This window comes from Staurois parvus, unplaced genomic scaffold, assembly GCF_062004578.1.
Source record: "Staurois parvus isolate SC_StPar_1 unplaced genomic scaffold, SC_StPar_1.0 ptg000153l, whole genome shotgun sequence".
Taxonomy (NCBI): Eukaryota; Metazoa; Chordata; class Amphibia; order Anura; family Ranidae; genus Staurois; species Staurois parvus.
In genome coordinates this window covers 23,870,532-23,894,512 of record NW_028317949.1, presented here as the reverse complement: position 1 = coordinate 23,894,512, position 23,981 = coordinate 23,870,532, and the positions used below count along the sequence as shown (strand labels likewise).

Here is a 23,981-nt window from a genome sequence, read left to right as displayed (position 1 = left end):
TTTTGGTGGTATTTATTCACCGCTGGGATTTTTATTTTTTTTACTATGTAAATGAAAAAGTTCAAAAATTAAAAAAAAAAAAAAAAAAGTGTTTTTCTTATAAAATTTTGCAAATAAATAATCTTTCATCATAAATCTTGACCAAAATGTATTCCGTTATATTTTTAGTAAAAAAAAAAAAATAAGCCAAATTAGTTTATAACCAAAAATTATAATTTTTAAACATTTTTTTTATATTATTATTTATGGGGTTTTTTTTTTTTTTACATACGGTCACCCTAGCAGTACATGGTGACACTGTACTACTTGTGGGGGGTGATGAAGATTTTTTTTTTTTTTTAACAGTGATTGCTTTTACACCCATATAGGATGTAAAAGCAATCATTTCTCTCTCTGTCTGCATTCTTGCAGCTATTGAGAAATACTGAGTGAGCTGTGATTGGTCACACCTTGTCACATGGTACAAGGCTGTTGTGAATAGCCTTGTACCATGTGACCTCTGTGATCATTCACAGATTTCACACGTAGTAAGCAATGATGTCACAAGTGACATCTTGCTTACTACTTTGCATGTGATCACTGATTGGCCTATCAGTTATCACATGATCGGGACCTCTTACAGAGGTCCCGTCCGACGATCGGTGTTTCTCTCTGGCTCCAGAGGACACAGCGGGCACCGGATCGCGGTGCTGCACTCTCCCAAGGAGCGCACACATCTAGAAAAGGCGGGTGCCGTTTATGAACGGCAACCCGCCCCTGGAGTGCCACCGTCCTGCCGTTTATAAACAGCAGGAGGACGGCAAGTGGTGAAGAAGAGAAAAAAAAACAGCTGATAAAGACAGACCTGACTTCTGTTGTGTGCAAGCAGGGGCGGACTGACAACTCATGGGGCCCCCGGGGCCCTTGTGTCCTTGCCCAAACTCAAAAAAGCCTATGAAAAAGGTACCGGGGCATCTCATGGCAGGGCCCGAGTTTCCAAATGGTCAGTCCGCCCCTGTGTGTAAGTATTGTGTGGGACCGCATATGAAGGTATATTAGTCAATCTTCTAACAGAGAACCGTTTTTTGAAACATATGTCAAATCTAACTAAATTCATTAGAGACCTCAGTCGAGATATAAATGTTGATAATGCTTTTGCAATAAATTTGAATTTTGCTGAAGTCTTTGATACTGCTTGACACACAAACTGAGGAGGGAAATGTTAAAATGTTACTAAACCCACACCAGTAAAATCAGTTTGTATATCCAGTAAAGCATGCTTGTTATACTCACTGTGGAACCTAAGGGGTTAATCATCCACAATGTGTTAAAAGGATGTTTAATCCTGTGTTCTCTGATCCTCCCCTTCTGCTACTGTCCGAATCCATCTGTTGATAGTACAGAGCTCTAGGAGTCACTCTGCACATGCTCAGTTTAGTGTGTATTGCTAGAGAGTTTTGTCTTTTTCTTTGGGAGAGCGCATGGGATCAGCACAGGGCCAATCAGCACTGTTCAGACAGAGGGTCAGGGGTTATGCAGCCTCATAGGACAGTCAGAGCAGAATGTAAACTCCTCCTACAAGCTTTAACAGGTACTCAGCTGGACACTGATAGAAGTCACAAGACTGCTGTAACTCACTGATGAGAAAAGGCATTTAGCAGTTTATATTTACTAAAACAATTGTATTTCCATGTTGTGTGTACTGTGGGAGACCAGATATAGTGAACTCAGGGTCCTGGGTTTAGTAACACTTTAAGCCTCATTCCCACTGGCACTTTTATGTTTAGCTTTTCCAAACGCAATGGAAGTCATCTGGGTGGTATAAACTTTTATCCAAGCAGTCTGCATTTGGGGTATTCATCCTTGGGTACATACTGCCCTAAATGCAAGTCCTGCTTGGTGCACTGCCCAGCCACAGCAGCTATCAGCCTCTCAGAGTGACAGGCGGCTGGCAGCAGGCCGGACTGTGCTCCTGTACCCTCCGCTTGCACCTAGGAACCTACCACCATAAACCTGTCAAAAATACTTTACTTAATTAACCGATCTGTTATTGGGTCATTCGAGCAATTACAGAAATCCAGCATTTACCTCATGTTCGGGGGACAGCTGTTCCATATCAGCACGTAGACACCTGAGTCCTGGTAAGAAGTGATTCACCATTAACTCCTCAGATATGACTGCAACATACTGTCAAGGAATTTTTTACAAGTTGATAGAGTTGCTTTATACTGTGAATGTTGGCACATTATTTATTGTCTGTCAGATACGCAAAGACACACACAAAGTAGACAACACACATTAACTTTCCTGACATAATTGGCAATAAAAATAATTGGTGTGGGTGAGGGTGGTGTTGGATCCTTGGACAGGTGTTAATAAATCAGCGGCTACAAATCCTGTAGCTGCTGACTTTTATTTTTTTTTCCCAGGAAGGCTGAAGGACCTCTAAACTATAACCCCAGAAGTAAGGGCCAATTCACACCAGTGTGTTGATCTGCAATTTAGTGCAGCTGTAAAACACAGATCAAGAATGGACATCTGAAAAACAATGTCCAATGTGACCTATTCGCACCATAATGCTGTGCATGTCAACGCACATCAAAATGTATCATCGGACATCAGCAAGCGTTAAAATGAGACTACAATGGATGGAAATGTTCCATGCATTTTAGTGCAAGTCAGTGTGAATTGGTCCCTAAATGTTGGTTTCTGCTTTTAGACAGAGTGGAGTTATAACACCTGTCAAGTTTGCATTGTTTTCCCTGATGGGAAGATCTAACATTTTTTTTATCCTGAGGACCAATGTCGCCAGGAAAGAAAATGAGGGGCATGTCATGGTTGTCACCAGAACAGAACTAGAGGGGATATCTCCCAATGGGTACACTGGTTCCATCGAAAATGGCAGAAGTGGCATTTGCCTTCATTTTAAGGAGATTTCCACTTAGTTTCTGTTACGTCTCTGAGGACTGGGAGTCCTGACTTTATTGAAAACTAAAACAAAAAAAACAAAAACGAAAAAAAGTTTTGAGTTACACTTTAAAGGCTGACTCAAAGTGCCAGCATCAGAAAAATACAGAATAATTCGTATTGATTTGGAGGTCTGCAATGCTAATACCTACTGTATATCTCTCTCATGAGGTTTAAAATGCATTTAACCCCCCCCCCCCCAATAATGCAATATACGGCAACTATTCAGTACTTCGATTTGGGGGTTGCATTTGTCTATATTTTTCATGTTAAGCCCATTTTCAAGTAACGAAAAATACCTGTTCTTACTAGAGATGCAGTGTCCATCTATGAACAGAAAGTATAAACTATGAGCTGGCACACACAGCCTTCTATAGGTATCTGCAAGTTTACCATGAACTGCATGCTCAATTTGTGGTTCCGTTAATTGATTTTCCAAGTACCCGCTGATAGGCATTCTTAGGTCTCAAGGTCCTAAGGGATTGATCTCTGATATTTATTCCCATTTGCTGATGAGGAATAGGAAGAGGCATGCTCTTCCCATTTAAATGCATCTCCTGCTTTTAACAGATTGATCCAATTATTTATGATCCACCAATTTTATCTCACCCGATTGCTTTTGATTTTCTCTCCACAATATTGTCCATACCAGTGCCCCTGACCCCGGAGGTGTGTCCCTTGGGTATTCTTGATGAAGAGCTTTGGCCGTGATACATGAGAATTTTGTCGAGAGAAACACTTTCTAGCCTGTAAATCTATAGCACTTAGATGGATCCAACCTACACCTCCTTTGGTGCACCAATGGATGCGACTAGTCAATCAAATTTTGCCTCATGAAAAGCTTTAATTTGAGTATAGAAGCTGCCCCAAGGAATAGAACAACATTTGGGATGTCTGGTGTTCCTCCACTCTTACTGTGTAAAGTAATTTGGCAGGCTTCTAGTCTTTCCCCTCTTCCAGGACATTGTATTTATTAGTGATACTGCTGTAGACCTGTGTATGTATCTGTAAGTAGCCATCAATTCCAGGTACTGACATGCTTGTTTTTCAAGATGGTTAATTGTTCTTTATGGTTCTGAGACTCTATGTTATTTCATGATCAGCTCCTGTATCATTTTCAGCTGACACTGAGAGTTACTTTATTTTGATCCTTCTAGATTGTAAGCTTTAACGAGCCGGGCCCTCCGTTTCCTTCATTTTGGAAAGCGCTGCGCAAGCTGTTGGCGCTATATAAATTCTGGATAATTGTATTTGCATCTTTTGCAATAAATAATAAAGCATAAACATCCTCATCTTTCTTGTGTAAACTAACTGTCCCACAATGTAATGGAGATGGACAAACAACAAACCACTTCAAGTCCAGACACTTACCCATATGACTTTAGAATTTTTTTGAGACAGATAAAACTTTATTTTTCTGGTATTTATTCACCACTGGGATTTTTTGTTTGCTACATAAAATGAAAGTCTAAGAATTTTTAAAAAAAGTGTTTTTCGTATAAACTTTAGCAAATAAATAATATTTCTTCATAAATCTTGCCCAAAATTTATTCAGTTATCTTTTTAGTAAAAAAAAATAAAAATAACCCAAAATTAGTTTATAACCAAAAATTATAATATTTCAAACTTTATTTATTTTTATATTATTTATGCCGTTTTGTTTTTTTTAAACATACTGTTACCCTAGCAGTACAGTATCACCATAGTGTTAAAGATTTATTTTTTTTTACACTGATTGCTTTTACATAAAGGCTGTGAAATCAATCATTTCTCCTTCTCTCTGGCTGCATTCTTGCAGCCATTGAGAACTGTAAGAGCTGTGATTGTTCACAGTTTGTCACATGGTACAACATGGCTGTTGTGAATAGCCTTGTACCATGTGACCTCTGTGATCATTTACAGATTTCACAAGTAGTAAGCAATGATGTCAGGAAATGACATTTTGCTTACTACTATTCATGTGATCACTGATTGGCCAATCAGTGATCACATGATCGGGACCTCACACAGGAGGTCCCGTACAGCGATTGGTGTTCCACTGTGTTCAGAGGACACAGCTGGCACCGGATCGCGGTGCCGTGCGCTCCCAGGGAGCGCGTACAGGCTGTAAATGCAGGTGCCGTTTATGAATGGCAACCTGCTCCTGCACTGCTCTCGTCTGGCCGTTTATGTACATGGGCTGGATGGGAAGTAGTTAATCCAGCATGTTTAACAACATCAAAAACAAAATTAACCAGCGCAAATAATACCTATACCAATCACTTAAATCACACTAAATACATAAATGTGAGGAAAATTACCTATACGTGTGACACTCTTAAAAAATGTATATACAATGATAATAACAAATGTGAATGTGCCCAAAGCACTTTAGTGCATAAAGATTATATAAAAAGGAATTTAAAAAGTCCACAAATCCTTTTCCCAGCCTTCACAGTGTATAGAAAAAAGAAGAAAAAAATCTTCTGTGCAAATATGCTTCCACCTTCCACCAGTGCAAACCAACATAAACCGCACTCACCAGATAATGGTGAGTAGTAAGCCTTTTTAGGAATTTCAGGGATCCTACACCCCCTCTATAACCTCCGGACCAACATTCCACCGTGCAGGGCCAGCGTTGTTCTTCCACTCCCCTCTAAATCAGGACCTTCAAACCAGCTCCTGTAGTGTATATAATGTACCCTCAATGTATTTTCCAGGTTAAGCATGAAACATTTTCAGCTTAGTTATATAGTTTTTCATTGGTAAGACAAACTGCCAGTGGAATCCATGCTGCAGCAATATGGCCCCATCTAGCCTTTTCCCAGAGATTGTGAGGCTTCATGTGCTGGCGTCCATCTTGGGTCGTTTTTTTTTTTGTTTAACAACATGGCTGCCCCATAGTTACAGTGGCGAAAAAATGAGCGGACAGAAGGGTGTTTTTTGCAGGATTGCCAGATGAAAATAAAGAATCCCTGAAAAGAAAAAAAACTAATGCAGCCACCACATCTAAAGACTGGTGAGCTGCAGTATATTACATTTGTTATAGATAGGCTTTGGAAGAAGACAAGATTACAGAATGTGAAATCAGCACCACATTCTCCTAAAAGAAGCCTGCACATGTCTAGATTCAGAAGAATTCCACGTCAGCTAAGCTGATGACAGCTCTAATAGTCCAAGAATGTCTTCAATCAGCAGTCAATGGCATGAAAACAATTCGTTAAGATAAAGTACATAATATATAGAAATCTCTTTGACCACAGTAAGCTCTTAATGTGCCACAAAAGTATAACACATATTAAATTGTTTGCTTTACAAATGATGTGAAATAAAAAAATGCCAAATGCGGGATGAGAGTAAAAGAGGAAGTTGTCGGCAAGGAAGCAGTTATTGATTGACACATCACTGGAACTTCTCCTTTAGAAGCACAAATGTACCATTTATATTGAGGTAACCAGCTTCTTTCGCAATCAGCAATGCTAATTTTAAGTAGACTGTCCTGGAGTTTATGTGGCAACAATAGGCAAATGCCTCGCAAGTTGGTTTCCTGTCGCACAGATTTATTCATACTGTAGCATGACTTGAGAAGTCTTCGGAGCCTCAGCTGGCAAAGAAACCTGTTGAAAAGGAGTTGCAATTTTGGAAAATTAAACTATTAATTAGAGATGAGCGAATGGAACTAGGCGAAGTGGAATTCGTTTCCAATATTAGGAAAATTTTGATTCGCGCCGCCTAAAAATGGCGGCGACATGTGCGGCGACGGAGCGGGGATGTCTGGGAAGGCGCGCAGACAAGGCGCGCTGACCCATAATGCATTCATTCATGACATGTGATCGCATTAGCCAATCAGCAGCCAGCCAGCACTGTGTAATGGTCGAGCTATAAATGGCGGCCATTTAAGAATTCTCCATTTGCCTCCAGTCATTCAACAGAGGCAGACCTGGCTGTATTCAGGGAGAGAGTTAGGGACAGAGAAACGTTAGTTAGGGCCACAGAAACGTTACTTAGGGCCACAGAAACGTTACTGAGGGCCACAGAACTGTTACTGAGGGCCACAGAATTGTTACTTAGGGCCACAGAATTGTTACTCAGGGCCACAGAATTGTTACTCAGGGACAGACACAGAATTGTTACTCAGGGACAGACACAGAATTGTTACTCAGGGACAGACACAGAATTGTTACTCAGGGACAGACACAGAATTGTTACTCAGGGACAGACACAGAATTGTTACTCAGGGACAGACACAGAATTGTTACTGAGGGACACAGAATTGTTACTGAGGGACACAGAATTGTTACTGAGGGACACAGAATTGTTACTGAGGGACACAGAATTGTTACTCAGGGACACAGAATTGTTACTCAGGGACAGACACAGAATTGTTACTCAGGGACAGACACAGAATTGTTACTCAGGGACAGACACAGAATTGTTACTCAGGGACAGACACAGAATTGTTACTGAGGGACACAGAATTGTTACTGAGGGACACAGAATTGTTACTGAGGGACACAGAATTGTTACTGAGGGACACAGAATTGTTACTCAGGGACACAGAATTGTTACTCAGGGACAGACACAGAATTGTTACTCAGGGACAGACACAGAATTGTTACTCAGGGACAGACACAGAATTGTTACTGAGGGACAGACACAGAATTGTTACTGAGGGACAGACACAGAATTGTTACTGAGGGACACAGAATTGTTACTGAGGGACACAGAATTGTTACTGAGGGACACAGAATTGTTACTGAGGGACACAGAATTGTTACTGAGGGACACAGAATTGTTACTGAGGGACACAGAATTGTTACTGAGGGACACAGAATTGTTACTGAGGGACACAGAATTGTTACTGAGGGACACAGAATTGTTACTCAGGGACACAGAATTGTTACTCAGGGACACAGAATTGTTACTGAGGGACACAGAATTGTTACTCAGGGACAGAGAATTGTTACTCAGGGACAGACACAGAATTGTTACTCAGGGACAGACACAGAATTGTTACTCAGGGACACAGAATCGTTTAATTAAAGAGTATGTCAGACAACATGCAGAGGAGTGGCAGAGGAGGCAATGTTTTAGGAGCGAGCAGACGTGGCAGCAGAGGAATAGGTCGAGGCAGCACTAGTCGCAGCCAGAGGCCAGTGCTCCCGGTGTCATCCAGCGGTCATGTCTCCACCGACAACCCTGCCGTCATCGATTGGTTGGCTCGGTCGTCTTCCTCTTCCCAGGTCACCTCTGACACCTACAGCCAACGGTTGGTGGGTACGTCAGACACAACCATTAGTTGGCATGGCCCGGGAGCAAGCCCACTGAAATCACGTGTCCTCTACCTGCCCCTGTCCTTTGGTGTTCCCTCACCAAGCGAAGTATCGCATGCTGTGGGCTCAGCCCCACTGTACAGTGAGGAAGAGCTAACAGAGGGCGGTCAGGAATGGGGGGAGACATCCGCCTCTTCAGCAGCCAGGCGAAGAAGTAGTGGCGAGGAGAGTGGCTCGGTAGCCGGTCTAGAGACAGGTCTGTCTCCTGACCCACACGCAGCCGAGGGGGCTAGTAGTGAGGCGGAGACCCTAATTGATGATGATGAGGCTGATCGCACTTGGCAGCCTCGTCGTCATCAGGCTATTGCTTCCGCATCATCAGGAGAAGAGGGTGGCAGCTTGGCAGCGAGCAAAACAGTCGGTGGGTTGCCCAGGAGGCAGCAGGGTCACAGCAGTGTCAGTGGAGGCAAACGGCCACGGAGTACAGCACCAACTCCACTGCAGCCTACCACCACGGCCAGTAGTGGTGCCGGTGTGCACGGAGGAAGCAGCAGTGAGCCAGTGAGGAGTATCGGGGGCAAAGTTTCCTACTCGGCGGTGTGGCAATTTTTTGTCAAGCCGCCCGAGGAAGTAAACGTAGCCGTATGTCGACTATGTGGCCAGAAAGTCAAGCGTGGCCAGGGGGCTCATGTTGGGACTACAGCGTTGCGTCAGCATATGCAGCGTCGCCATTCGGTGGCCTGGGAAAACCGTGATAAAGATACGGCGGTTCTGCCTGCCCCAGCCCCCGCTCCATCACCCGCTCCGTTACTTGCTCCGTCACCCGACGTCAATCGCCCTCTATCAGCCAGTCAAGGCTCCAACACCTCTGCTGAGGGGAGTTGTCGCTCGTTGGCATCTTCCGCTCGTTCTGATGCTCCTTCTCCTGCTACTCCTCTTCACGGATTCCGTCAGCAGTCTTTCTTGGAATCCGTTTCCAAGAGACAACAGTTTGCGAGCACGCACCCGACGGTGCAAAAGCTGAACGTCCTCCTGTCCAAGTTGCTGATGCTGCAGTCCCTCCCTTTCCAAGTGGTGGACTCAGCACCTTTCCGAGAAATGATGGCTTGTGCCGCGCCGCGGTGGAGAGTGCCAAGCCGTCATTTCTTCGCCAAAAAGGCAGTGCCAGCCCTGCATTCACATGTAGAAGAGATGGTGGGCCAGTCTTTGAGCATGTCGGTCTCTGCCAAAGTGCACGGCAGCGCCGACGTGTGGAGCTGTAACTACGGTCAGGGACAGTACATGTCATTTACGGCCCACTGGGTGAACGTGGTGCCGTCACAGCCGCACCAGCAACTTGGACAGGTCACGCCGCTTTTGCCTCCACGTTTGCACGTCCTTGGTCCGGCAAAGATGTCCGCCTCTACCACCTCTTCTTCCGCCGTGTCCTCAGCCGCCACCCCCGTGCCAAGTCCCATTACCCGACCGGCATATCACATGTGCAGGGCGCAACGGTGTCACGCTGTGCTGCACCTGGTATGCCTTGGCGAACGTAGTCACACAGGGGAGGAACTTCTCAGTGTAATGAACAGAGAAATCGACAGATAGCTGTCTCCGCGCAAACTGAAAATCGAAACCATGTTGACCGACAACGGAAAGAACATGGTGTCTGCTCTGCGTCAAGGAAGGCTGTGCCATGCGCCATGCATGGCTCACGTGTTCAATCTGGTTGTCAAGCGGTTCCTAAAATCCACCATCCCACTGCAAGACATCCTTAAAATGTCACGTAAACTTTGCATGCATTTCAGCCATTCCTACACCGCAAAGCACACCCTCCTTGAGCTGCAGCGGCAGAACGGAATTCCACAGCATCGCCTGATCTGCGACGTTGCAACAAGGTGGAATTCAACCCTACACATGTTAGACCGCCTTTACGAACAGCGAAAGGCCATCACCGATTTCCTGATGTTACAAGCGGATAAAGGTACTCCCCTGTGTAACTTCGATGTCAGCCATTGGCAGCTCATGCGTGACACCTGCCGCTTGCTCAGGCCCTTTGAGGAGGCCACGCTATTCGTGAGTTGGCAGGACTATAGGATGAACGACGTCATTCCTCTGTTGCACGTCCTGGAACAAATGCTGTTAACAATGGCTGGTCAGGGTGCGGTAGACGTGGCGCACAGATCTCAACGCCACATGACCCCTGTGGGGGCAGGACAGGAAGAAGAGGAGGAGGTAGAGGAGGACATTGGTGCTCAGGAATTATTGAGTGAAATGGGTGGTTTTTCCACTCAGCGGACAGGAGTGGAGGAGCAGGAGCATCTGGTAGAGGAGGAGGAGGAGGAGGAGGAGACAGAGGACCCAGACGCACCGTGGCAGTATGCTGTGGAGATGGAGGCAGGGAGTCCCTCGCATTCCTTGGCACAAATGGCCCATAGCATGCTCGGTTGCTTGCGTAGCGACAGCCGAATAATAACCATCAGACAGAGGGATGACTTTTGGCTGTCCACCTTGTTGGACCCTCGCTACCGTTCAAAAATGGTGGCCTTTTTCACACCTGCTGAGAGGGAGGCCAAAATAACGTACTATAAAAACCACCTATGTAGTCAGTTGGTCTCTGCCTTTGTGCGCCAACGTCCATCCTCAGACACTGTGGGCCCTGTGCGCTCGCGTTCCGCTGCCATGGCAGCAGGGGAGGGGTGGGGTGGTAGGAGCAGTGGCAGCTCCACCAGCAGCGGCTGCCTCAGTCTGCAGTCGATGATGAGTAGCTTTCTTCACCAGCGGAGTGAGGAAACTACTAACCAGCCGCAGCAGCAGCAGCATCAGGTGGACCTGGAGCAGGACCTCAAACAACAGGCTTGGGCCTACTTGGACAGCACCCTGCCAACCGAGGTAGACAATCCCCTTGACTACTGGGCAACGAAACTTGACCTTTGGCCCCAACTAGCTGAATTTGCCCTTGAAAGGCTGTCATGCCCGGCCAGTAGCGTGGCATCGGAGCACGTGTTTAGTGCGGCAGGAGGTATTGTAACTCCGCGGAGGACACGACTGTCCACCCAAAGTGTGGAGAGACTCACATTTGTGAAAATGAATCAGGCGTGGATTAGTCTGGATTTCAAACCACCAGTTCCTGACACAACTGACTAAATCCGCCATGAATCATGCCCCAAACATGTGCCACTTTCAGGTCTCCTCACACTGCTGGTGTGTTCCATTTTTTGTCATAGGGTGCTGGCAGATTACGGGCCTCCCACAGCTGCTGCCAGGCCCCTAATCTGCCATGGGCCCCTATACCGCCTCCTCATGCTGCTGCCAGGTCCAGAGTCTCTCATGGGTCCCTGTACGGCCTCCCATTGCTGCTGTCTCCATCGCCACACTCTGCCATGTGCCACTTTCAGGTCTCCTCACACTGCTGGTGTGTTCCATTTTTTGTCATAGGGTGCTGGCAGATTACGGGCCTCCCATAGCTGCTGCCAGGCCCCTAATCTGCCATGGGCCCCTATACCGCCTCCTCATGCTGCTGCCAGGTTCAGAGTCTCTCATGGGTCCCTGTACGGCCTCCCATCGCTGCTGTCTCCATCGCCACACTCTGCCATGTGCCACTTTCAGGTCTCCTCACACACTGCTGGTGTGTTCCATTTTTTGTCATAGGGTGCTGGCAGATTACGGGCCTCCCATAGCTGCTGCCAGGCCCCTAATCTGCCATGGGCCCCTGTACCGCCTCCTCATGCTGCTGCCAGGTCCACAGTGTCTCATGCCATGTGCCACTTTCAGGTCTCCTCACACACTGCTGGTGTGTTCCATTTTTTGTCATAGGGTGCTGGCAGATTACGGGCCTCCCATAGCTGCTGCCAGGCCCCTAATCTGCCATGGGCCCCTATACCGCCTCCTCATGCTGCTGCCAGGTCCAGAGTCTCTCATGGGTCCCTGTACGGCCTCCCATTGCTGCTGTCTCCATCGCCACACTCTGCCATGTGCCACTTTCAGGTCTCCTCACACACTGCTGGTGTGTTACATTTTTTGTCATAGGGTGCTGGCAGATTACGGGCCTCCCATAGCTGCTGCCAGGCCCCTAATCTGCCATGGGCCCCTGTACCGCCTCCTCATGCTGCTGCCAGGTCCACAGTGTCTCATGCCATGTGCCACTTTCAGGTCTCCTCACACTGCTGGTGTGTTACATTTTTTGTCATAGGGTGCTGGCAGATTACGGGCCTCCCATTGCTGCTGCCAGGCCCGTAATCTGCCATGGGCCCCTGTACTGCCTCTTCATGCTGCTGCCAGGTCCAGAGTGTGTCATGGGTCCCTGTACGGCCTCCCATTGCTGCTGCCAGGAGGCAGCAGGGTCGCAGCAGTGTCAGTGGAGCCAAACGGCCACGGAGTAGAGCACCAGCTCCACTGCAGCCTACCACCACGGCCAGTAGTGGTGCCGGTGTGCACGGAGGAAGTAGCAGTCAGCCAGTGAGGAGTAGCGGGGGCAAAGTTTCCTACTCGGCGGTGTGGCAATTTTTCGTCAAGCCCCCCGAGGAAGTAAACGTAGCCGTATGTCGACTATGTGGCCAGAAAGTCAAGCGTGGCCAGGGGGCCCATGTTGGGACTACAGCGTTGCGTCAGCATATGCAGCGTCGCCATTCGGTGGCCTGGGAAAACCGTGATAAAGATACGGCGGTTCTGCCTGCCCCAGCCCAGGGTTCCATTTTGTCATAGGGTGCTGGCAGATTACGGGCCTCCCATTGCTGCTGCCAGGCCCCTAATCTGCCATGGGCCCCAGTACCGCCTCCTCATGCTGCTGCCAGGTCCAGAGTCTCTCATGGGTCCCTGTACGGCCTCCCATTGCTGCTGTCTCCATCGCCACACTCTGCCATGTGCCACTTTCAGGTCTCCTCACACACTGCTGGTGTGTTCCATTTTTTGTCATAGGGTGCTGGCAGATTACGGGCCTCCCATTGCTGCTGCCAGGCCCGTAATCTGCCATGGGCCCCCGTACCGACTCCTCATGCTGCTGCCAGGCCCGTAATCTGTCATGGGCCCCTGTTGTCGCTTGTTGGCATATTCCGCTCGTTCAGATGCTCCTTCTCCTGCTACTCCTCTTCACGGATTCCGTCAGCAGTCTTTCTTGGAATCCGTTTCCAAGAGACAACAGTTTGCGAGCACGCACCCGACGGTGCAGAAGCTGAACGTCCTCCTGTCCAAGTTGCTGCTGCCAGGCTCGTAATCTGTCATGCGCCCCTGTACCGCCTCCTCATGCTGCTGCCAGGTCCAGAGTGTGTCATGGGCCCCCGTACTGACTCCTCATGCTGCTGCCAGGCCCGTAATCTGTCATGGGCCCCTGTACCGCCTCCTCATGCTGCTGCCAGGTCCAGAGTGTGTCATGGGTCCCTGTACGGCCTCCCATTGCTGCTGCCAGGCCCGTAATCTGCCATGGGCCCCCGTACCGACTCCTCATGCTGCTGCCAGGCCCGTAATCTGTCATGGGCCCCTGTACCGCCTCCTCATGCTGCTGCCAGGTCCAGAGTGTGTCATGGGTCCCTGTACGGCCTCCCATTGCTGCTGTCTCCATCGCCACACTCTGCCATGTGCCACTTTCAGGTCTCCTCACACTGCTGGTGGTTTCCATTTTTGTCATAGGGTGCTGTATGGCCTCCCATTGCTGCTGCCTCCACCGCCACACTGTGGCTCCACACTCTGGTTTTGGCCCCGTGACTGCCCAAATGAGTGAAGTGTGCGGTGATTCTAAGATCGACGGCACTCATCTGCATGTCATACTGACTGTCAGTATTATTTCTTTTCCCCAGCAGACTCCAAGGGCATTTAAATTAAAGGTGCAGTGTTCTGCACTAATATAAAGGCTCTCTGAAGCCTAGAAACACCCTTTTATAAGTTAAAACGCGGCGAATATATTCGACTCGAATCGAAATTTTTTCACGAATTCGCCGAATCAGTCGAATCGAATTTTTGAATAATTTGCTCATCTCTACTATTAATCTCATCTGATTGTGGCAGTGCGGTATCCTGCCACGGTGGAAATCATGATGGAGATCCAGAATTCTCAACCATACAGGTTGAGGGGCTCCAGGCAGTTCTCAATGCAGAGGAAACTGGTTTATCAGTTTCCTCTTTGGTTTGTAAAGCCTGTTTTGGGACCTGTAGCCTGGAGATTTCTAAGAGATTTGGGAGGGATGAAATCTCCAATCCTGGGCCCATGTTTTGAGAGCAGCCAGTGCGCTGATTGCACAGGTGTGTGCAGGCCTTTTTGTGGAGGCCAGACCATGATTCTGGGCTCCACTCCGGCAGACGGAGTCAGGAGGGCTCTACCTTCGCAGACAGGAGGTCTCTGCCTTGGAGTCAGGTGGACCTCACCTAGTAGAGGTGGAAGCCAGACTAGCTGTGTGCTAGAGGTTTGCTGTGCGCAAAACAACCTTGTGGAAGAAGTCTGTAGGAGACAGACAAAGCGGTGTACCTGAGAGAGCCAAAAGGCTGAATGTTGTTTCATGTGGTTGATGGTGGATACCCCTGCGTGGGAAGCATTTTTGTTTATGGAACTTTTTCTTTTAAATAAAATTGGGCAAAAAGGCCCTTCAATAAGCGAGTTGCTGTGTGCTTTAACAAGAAAAGCTCTACCACTGGAAGCGAGTTCCCACATGATAAGTAATGGCCGACCACACGGTCTCTAAAACTGGCCACACACCTATGGAACGTTGAAATTTACTTCATGGGTGGCCCTGTCAGCAACACTTGGATTGGAAATATCAACTTTTGTCAAAAGGAGCCAGATGGAAAACGGTCAACCCAACAGAACTTGCATCTAAGAAGCATGGATGGAAAAAATCGCCACGTGTAAGGCTGGCCATACATTATACAATTTTCTTACTCAATTTCCTTTACTTTGGACTCTGTATGCAGTCAGGCAGGCCCTTGCACTACAAACTGAAAGTGTTTAGGTTTGGCCTTATATTATATGGTTTTGATAAATCTAAAGGAAAATTGGACAAGAAAATCGTATAATGTAAGGCCAGCCTTAGGACAGTTCAGGACAGGGGCTGCGTTTTTTTTCACAGAGAATAAGCCAAAGAAGATTGAATGCAGACTTGTAAAACTGGTTTCAAACAGCTCATTATTATCAGTCTAAAGGAGTAAGGTGGAATTTGACTCCTGGACATTACTCATGATAAATGAATACTGCATTTTTGTAACTGAAAATGGAAAAACACTTTAAAGGCAAGTCAGGAATAGATATTTGTAAGAACCTGCATCTCCCCTCTTAGTTGTTAGAATAGTGCAGCCTTAGCCCTCTTGGACGTGTTTATCACTTGTATTCTCTCCCTGTAACGGTAGAACTTTTTGCTTCATGCTAGGCAGTTAAACTTTTTCATAAGACACGAAGGCTACATTCACACTAGCGTTGTGTGCAGGCAGCAGAGAGGCGTTTTTACAGCTTCCCAAACGCCTCGGACAATTCTGCACATTGCAGCACATGGTGCTGTTCTAATGGGAGCGTTAGCCTTTGCGGCAAAACGGACGCCTCTGGTCGAGTCAGGAGGCGTTGAATCCTCCTATTCTAGTCTATGGCGCCGCTCCACAGTCTATGGCGTCGCTCCCATGGTGCTATTCTAACGGGATCGTTTGCGTTGCGGCAAAACGGACGCCACTGGTCGAGACAGGAGGCGTTGAAGCCTCCTATTCTAGTCTATGGTGCCGCTCCATAGTCTATGGCGTCGCTCCCATGGTGCTGTTCTAACAGGAGCGTTTGCTTCGCGGCAAAACGGATGCCTCTGGTCGAGTCAGGAGGCGTTGAAGCCTCCTATTCTCGTCTATGGTGCTGCTCCGCAAACGCCCAGCCGGGGGTTTGCGGTGCGGTCGCGACGCGGTTGCGGGGCGTTTGCAGGGCGGTAACGCCATTTAAACTTCATTATAGGCGTTTGTGGGGCGTTTTTAACACTCGGCAAACGCCTAGCAACCGCCGCTAAACCACGCATGCGGCGTTTGTGGAGCGTTTGCCGAGCAGAGCGTTAAAAACCGCTCCGCAAACGCTGGACCAACGCTTGCCAAACGCTATAGGGGCGTTTGGCAAGCGTTGGTAAAACAGTCAAATGTGAACGAGCCCTTAGCCTCTTATCTTTTATGTATTTTGAACAACCCTTTGTTATAAACAGTCTTTTGGAGGTCTAATCAACACTGCCTAAAGTAGAACTGCACTACATCTGAACACCACAAACCAAAAATGCTATTTAATTCATTTTTAATATTCAAAGCACCCATCCATCCATCCATGTCTCCATGCTTTATTTTGCTGAGAAATCTTTTTGAAAACCACCCCCTGGTATTTCTGGCAGTGGCCATCTTGAGCAAGGGCAGATTCATGCATCACTCACTTCCTGGAATCTGCTCTCAACCCCCCCTCCCCAAGACTGCTGGGATGCATGACATAACTTGCAGAGGCATGGAAACCAGGAAGTAACTGAAGAAACGTAAAAAAAAAAAAAGTTTAAAACAAGTAAATATAATATACTTTCCTAATTACTAATGCTAGCAGCATAAAAATGAAAATTAAGTCAGTGGTGATTGAGAGAGTGAAGTTCTGCTTTAAGGGCTAGCCATAGATCATACCAGTGCAGTCAGTTTCTGGTGCAGAAGAAAAAAAAAAAAAAAGTAAATCATGCTGCATTTTTTCTGCACAGAACCATACTGGAACATGGCAAACTGCACCAGAACAGAGTGGTGTGAACTTTAAGCAAAAACGTATCCAGAATGCAATCGGAGAGCGATTTTGTAGTGTGAACTGGCCCGAAGTTGCTTTTTTCTGCATCCAAAATGCACAGAAAGGTTATATGGTTGTCAATGCCATAGTTCACATCAGTGCTTGCAGCTCCAGTGCGTCCTGAATGCAGAAAAAAAAAAAGGCGAACAGGCTGCATTTTTCCTGCACAGAACTTTAGTAGAATGCTGTAAAATGCGGGCGGCACAGTGGCTTAGTGGTTAGCACGTCTGCCTTGCAGTAAATGGGTCATGGGTTCGATTCCCGACCATGGCGCCTCCTGCATGGAGTTTGCATGCTCTCCCTGTGCCTGCGTGGGTTTCCTCCCACACTCCAAAGACATGCTGGTAGGTTAATTGGCTCCTGTCTAAATTGGCCCTAATATGTGTATGTATGAATGTAAGTTAGGGACCTTAGATTGTACACCCCTTGAGGGTTAGGGACTGATGTGACTGTTCAATATATACATGGGTAAAGTGCTTCATGAATTGACAGTGCTATATAAGTAGCTAAAAGTAGCTAAAATAAATAAATAAATAAAAAAAAATAAATGCAATTAAATTGAAGAAAAAAAAGCGAGGAAAAAATGAACTGTAACGCATCAAAAAAAAAAGCACTGGAACGAGCCAAAAACGCATCTGAAATGCATTTCTATAGTGTGAACCAGCCCTAAAGGGCTAGTTCACACTAGATGCATTTCAGGGTGCTTTTTTTCTACATCACAAATGCATGCACAGTGTTTTCCATGTATTCCAATGGCCCTAGTTCACACTAGTGCAGTTAGTTCAAGTCAGTTTTCAGAACAGAAAAAAAAAGTAGAACATGCTGCATTTTTTCTGCACAGAACTGTACTGAAATATAGCAAACTGCATCAAAACTGCACCGTAACAGTGTGGTATGATCTGTAAGCAAAGTTGTATCCGGAATGCACCTGGAGAGTATTTGTGTAGTGTGAACTGGCCCTAAGGGCTAGTTCATACTAGATGCAGTACAGTACGTTTTTTTCTGCATCAAAAATGCATGCACAGCGTTTTCCATGTATTCCAATGGCCCTAGTTCATACCAGTACAGTCAGTTTCCGCTGCACAAAAAAAAAAAAAAAAAAGTAGAACTTTTTTCTGCACAGAACCATACTGGACAATGGCAAACTGCATCAAACTGCACCAGAACAGAGCATGGTATGATCTGTAAGCAAAAATGTATCCAGAATGCAAACCAGCCCTAAGCAAGGAAACAGGGCAGCCTTACAACCTGACACTTTGCTTTGACAGGGAGAGGAGACAAGTAAATATTTAAAAAATCAAGTAATGTCTGATAGATATCTGGGCAGCACAGTGGCTAAATGGTTAACACTTCCATCTGGCAGTACTAGGGTCGTTGGTTCGAATCCCAGCCACGGCACCACCTGCCTGGAGCTTGCATGTTCTCCCTGTGACTGCGTGGGCTTCCTCCCACACTCCAAAGACATGCTGGTAGGTTAATTGGCTCCTGTCTAAATTGTCCCTAGTATGTGTATGTATGAATGTGAGTTAGGGACCTTAGAGGGTTAGGGACTGATGTGAATGTACAATATATATGTAAAGTGCTGCGTAAAATTGAGGGCGCTATATAAGTACCTGAAATAAATAAATAGATGACCTTGCACTAATATAACAATTTAAGAGTGGAGTAGACTTAGATTGCCAAAAATGCCAATGCCCATTGGCTGACCAAAAATCAACTATTTTACCATTTTCCACTTGCATACTCTTGAAGTACTGTAGCAGAATAAAAATCCAGTTCCCGGCTGAAACAGGGGAAAAAAAAAAAAATAATAATTTAATGTTACGGGACTAAATCCAAAATTTATATCCCATCTGTTTTACTGGATATTATGTAGAATCTGTCTTTTGGTAAAGTTTGGTTCTTTGATGACATGGGACACAAAGTTCTTTAACCACAAGCCCCTACAGGGCACTAATACCCCCTTCCTGCCCAGGCCAATTTCCAGCTTTCAGCGCTGTTGCACTTTGAATGACAATGCGCGGTGAGAATGGGAGGACGTCATATGACGTCCTCCCAGAACGAGAGAACCACCTTGCGTCCGTCATATTACTATATGGCGGGCGGGAGGCGGTTAAAAGAGGGATCTTTGTTGTCTTTTTCATGTCAATACATCTTAAATGGCACAATTATGGGCTTATAAATTGAGATAGAAGAAATCAAATAGCAAACAGGACCAAAAATACACCTTGATACATGTATTATATTGTAGAAAGTCAATCACACAGAACTGTGACACAGCCAAGGCATACAAAATACAAGCGCATACACTTGTTTTAGATACAGCAAATGAGTGCAGATAAAAGGAAGTAGAACAACAAACTACTCCTATAGCCAAGGGAATGGCAACACACAGCCTAGTTTAAATCAAATTCAGTCTGTAATCAAAACATAAAATACCCATTATATAAAGGCGCCGTGCACAAAACAGATTACAATTCTACTGAACACTTCTACAATGTGGTGTTAGTCATGCAGAATGAAAAAGGATACAACAGCAGGAAAGAGCACTGTAAGCTTCAAACAAGTATGTAGCAATGTCAAGCCTCTTGGAATCCACCGACTGTTGATTGTTTACCAAGGCTAACTTGTGCAAATTAGGAAGGACAACTAGAAGAAAGAAAGTTATGATTATCTTCTTTGTGATTAATCATTCACTCATGAAGACTTAGGCTGGCCATAGATTTTTATTTTCATTCAGACAGTGGGCTGAACAATAAAAACAAAATGTACTCCTCAATCTATACAACTGACATGGATAGAGGAATCCTCCCCTCTGAGACATTGTAATCTGACAGTGGGGACTCTCAGTGGCTACATGAGAGTCATTGGCTGCAGCCGCCATTCAAGGGAAAATTTATAACAAGCCCGTTGAACGGAAGCCAATAATTAAACCAACTTCTGTCGAGCTGGAGCGCCCACACATGGATCGTCATTTGTCTAGTCCTTGCTGAACCAGCCAAAATTTTGATCCATTTATGGCCAGATTTATACTAACAGAATGGGCCCAAAATGCATTCTTTACTCATATATAGTATATGTGAATGGGCAGTGCAGTGCAACAAACTGTTCCTACAGGCAATGAAAGCAAACATTGCATTGTTTCTGTAGCTGTGGTTGGAGGATATTTCTTAAACTAGGTACACACAGAGTTTTTTCATTCAACCAGTGGGTTTAAAAAAAAAAAAAAAAAAAAAAAAAAACCCCCAAAATAAAACCTGACAGATTCCTGCATCCACAGAAGCAACGTGGATGTGGGAATCTCCCCTGCTATGCCATTTGTATTTTGACACCAGGGACTACCCCAGCAAAATACACTGATCAGCACTGCAGCCATTGGGTGCTTGTGCTGATCAAACTTTGTTTTTCCTGCAGGACTGTACAACAAGTAGGGATACACACACATTGAAATTTGATCGGTTCCTGATGAACCTAGATTGTAAGCTCCAAGGAGCAGGGCCCTCAAATTCCTCTTGCATTGAACTGTATTGTTACTGTATTGTCTCCCACCATAATGTAAAGCGCTGAGCAAACTGTTGGCGCTATATAAATCCTGTATAATAATAATAACTGGATGAATTTGATACGTGTATACCCTGCTTAACCTCTCGGCTCCGGTGCCTCCCGGCCCTTTAAGAGGTTCAGAAGCCGGGAGGGGTTTTAGGGTCATGTGACCGCTGTGATTCGCCATCACGGTGGTCACATGATCGGGACCTTTCAGTGAGTCACGGACATACAGTCATGGCCGAAATTGTTGGCACCCTTGATATTTTTCCTGAAAATCAAGTATTTCACACAAAAAAGGTATTGCATTAACACATGTTTTGCTATACACATGTTTATTCCCTTTGTATGTATTGGAACAAATATAAAACAGAGGCAGAAAAGCAAATATGACATAATGTCACACAAAACCCCAAAAATGGGCTGGACAAAAGTATTGGCACCCTTAACTTAATATTTGGTTGCACACCCTTTGGAAAACATAACTGAAATCAGTCGCTTCCTATAACCATCAATAAGCTTCTGACACCTCTCACCCGGAATTTTGGACCACTCTTCCTTTGCAAACAGCTCCAGGTCTCTCTTATTGGAAGGACACCTTTTCCCAACAGCAATTTTAAGATCTCTCCACAGGTGTTCAATGGGATTTAGATCTGGGCTCATTGCTGGCCACTTCAGAACTCTCCAGCGCTTCTTTGCCATCCATTTCTGAGTGCTTTTTGACGTATGTTTGGGGTCATTGTCCTGCTGGAAGACCCAGGATCTTGGACGCAAACCCAGCTTTCTGACACTGGGCCCTACAGTGCGACCCAAAATCCTTTGGTAATCCTCAGATTTCATGATGCCTTGCACACAGTCAAGGCACCCAGTGCCAGAGGCAGCAAAACAACCCCAAAACATCATTGAACCTCCACCATATTTTACCGTAGGTACTGTGTTTTGTTCTTTGTAGGCCTCATTCCGTTTTCGGTAAACAGTAGAATGATGTGCTTTACCGAAAAGCTCTATCTTGGTCTCATCTGTCCACAAGACGTTTTCCCAGAAGGCTTTTGGCTTACTCAAGTACATTTTGGCAAACTGTAGTCTTGCTTTTTTATGTCTCTGTGTCAGCAGTGGGGTCCTCCTGGGTCTCCTGCCATAGCGTTTCATTTCATTTAAATGTCGACGGATAGTTCGCGCTGACACTGATGCTCCCTGAGCCTGCAGGACAGCTTGAATGTCTTTGGAACATGTTTGGGGCTGCTTATCCACCATCCGGACTATTCTGCGTTGCAATCTTTCATCAATTTTCCTCATCCGTCCACGACCAGGGAGATTAGCTACAGTGCCATGGGTTGCAAACTTCTTGATAATGTTGCGCACTGTGGACAAAGGCAAATCTAGTTCTCTGGAGATGGACTTGTAACCTTGAGATTGTTGATATTTTGCCACAATTTTGGTTCTCAGGTCCTCAGACAGTTCTCGTCTCCTCTTTCTGTTGTCCATGCTTAGTGTGGCACAGACAGACACACAATGCAAAGGTTAAGTGAACGTCTCTCCTTTTTATCTGCTTTCAGGTGTGATTTCTATATTGCCCACACCTGTTACTTGCCCCAGGTGAGTTTACAGGAGCATCACATGCTTGTAACATTCTTATTTATCCGCAGTTGTGAAAGGGTGCCAATACTTTTGTCCAGCCCATTTTTGGAGGTTTGTGTGACATTATGTCGAATTTGCTTTCTTTCCTCCCTTTTTTTGTTTTGTCCCAATACACACAAAGGGAATAAACATGTGTATAGCAAAACATGTGTTAATGCAATACGTTTCGTGAGAAATACATGATTTCCTGGAGAAATATCAAGGGTGCCAACAATTTCGGCCATGACTGTATGTGCTGGGAGTGAGCAGGGTTTTTCATATGGTCAAGGGGTTATAATCTCTTTTGACAATATGAAAAGGAAAAAATAAAAATAATTTTGTACAGCTAATTAATTGCATTCTAGCATAGAGAAAGGACAAAGTCCACAAGGCCAACCCGAATAAATCACTGTCATATAGAGCCCTCAGCAGCACTTTGTCACCTGGTACAAATCTAATGTGAAGAAACGGGGACTTACATTCATCTCTGAACCTTGGCTCTGCATTAGGTCCAACTCTACCAAACGTCCTAATAATTTCTGTCTGCAGGGAGTGCTGATCTTGATACTGAGGGTCTTCTAGGAATGAAGCCAGCTGCATTTTCACTCTCTCTAATAACTACAAAAAAAAAAAAAAAAAAGCAACATTTGAGAATTATTTGCACACTATATAGAAATCATTCTGCCTTGGCCAGGAGTTGTACACAAGTTAATTGTTGGAAGTATTTATAAAGGAAGACTTTTTGTTCATATGGTTACAGAGTATAGCTGGACAATAGCTGGAGATGTAGAGGAAATCAACGGTGTCACAAGGCATATGCTAGTGAATTCAACTCTAACGCAGTTTTGTTCTGTTTGTGTGCTAGTGTACAGAAAGTGGTGTACTTGATGAAAATGATCCTCCAAACTAAAGATAAAACTCACCGGACAGAGATCCATTGGCTGCCCAGGGGACCTATTAAACAACTTGGCTGCTTCACTTGAGAAACTACAGACATTACACATTGAAGGTCTGGCAGCATTTCTGTGTTAAGTATAATAATAATCAAATACGAGCTTGAACGATGGGAGAAGAAAAAACGCATAACCAATACTCCCCTGCTTGCCTCTTTTGCCCTCCCATTAAATAGTAATAAAAAAAAGGAGAATTTGGCATTATTCTGCTACTAGTGACCAGATGTGTTGCACTTAATCCTCTAGGAAAGCAAATGTCCAGTGTTGCCAAGGCATGAAAGATTTAATTTTTGTGATTTTATATATATATATATATATATATATATATATATATATCCCGTGTTTGCAATGTCAGGTGTGGGCATGAAGTCTTTATAGGACATCTTAGATTGTAAGCTCGAAAGAGCAGGGCCCTCGAACCCCTCGTGTATTGTTTTGTTACTGTATTGTCTCATGTCCTGTCCCCCACCATAATGTACAGCGCTGAGCAAACCTTTTGGCGCTATACAAATACTGTATAATAATAATAATCATGTCACTGCAAATGTTCAAGTTGGTTCCTAAAACTAGAAGTCTTAAGAAATCTAAATCACCAGTATATTCAAAATCTAAAAGGAACATAATTGAACAAAGCCAGAGTTTTCGGTCTTATTCACAGGGGCAATTATGTGCATAGACCGCACTCCATCAGTGAATTCTTGCAGCGGAGAGAACAAGTCAACTTTGGCTGCAGCCTGTACAAAAGTAACGACAGATGAGGGGCTCAGCTGTTCAGTCTGCATCCAAAGATCGGTATTTGTTCCGAACGCTCGTTCTGTGAGATTGTGCGAACAGAGAGGGCTCCTCTCGGCCGGTTATTGCTTTGTACAGGCTCCTCTCGGCCGGTTATTGCTTTGTACAGGCTCCTCTCGGCCGGTTATTGCTTTGTACAGGCTC

At 45.5% G+C, this 23,981-nt stretch overlaps 1 protein-coding gene across 4 annotated transcripts in view; it reads right to left on the bottom strand.

Annotated features, from left to right (window-relative positions):
• Positions 1 to 23,981, bottom strand: part of RELCH (RAB11 binding and LisH domain, coiled-coil and HEAT repeat containing) — a 214,323-nt gene that overhangs the window by 20,112 nt on the left and 170,230 nt on the right. For all 4 annotated transcript variants that reach the window (XM_089674859.1, XM_089674857.1, XM_089674858.1 and 1 more), the window contains 3 exons: positions 22,572 to 22,710; positions 19,465 to 19,581; positions 2,068 to 2,156 (listed from right to left, as the gene is read on the bottom strand). In XM_089674859.1, the coding sequence (XP_089530985.1) occupies positions 2,068 to 2,156; positions 19,465 to 19,581; positions 22,572 to 22,710 (345 nt within the window). The remainder of the gene's footprint in view (positions 1 to 2,067; positions 2,157 to 19,464; positions 19,582 to 22,571; positions 22,711 to 23,981) is intronic.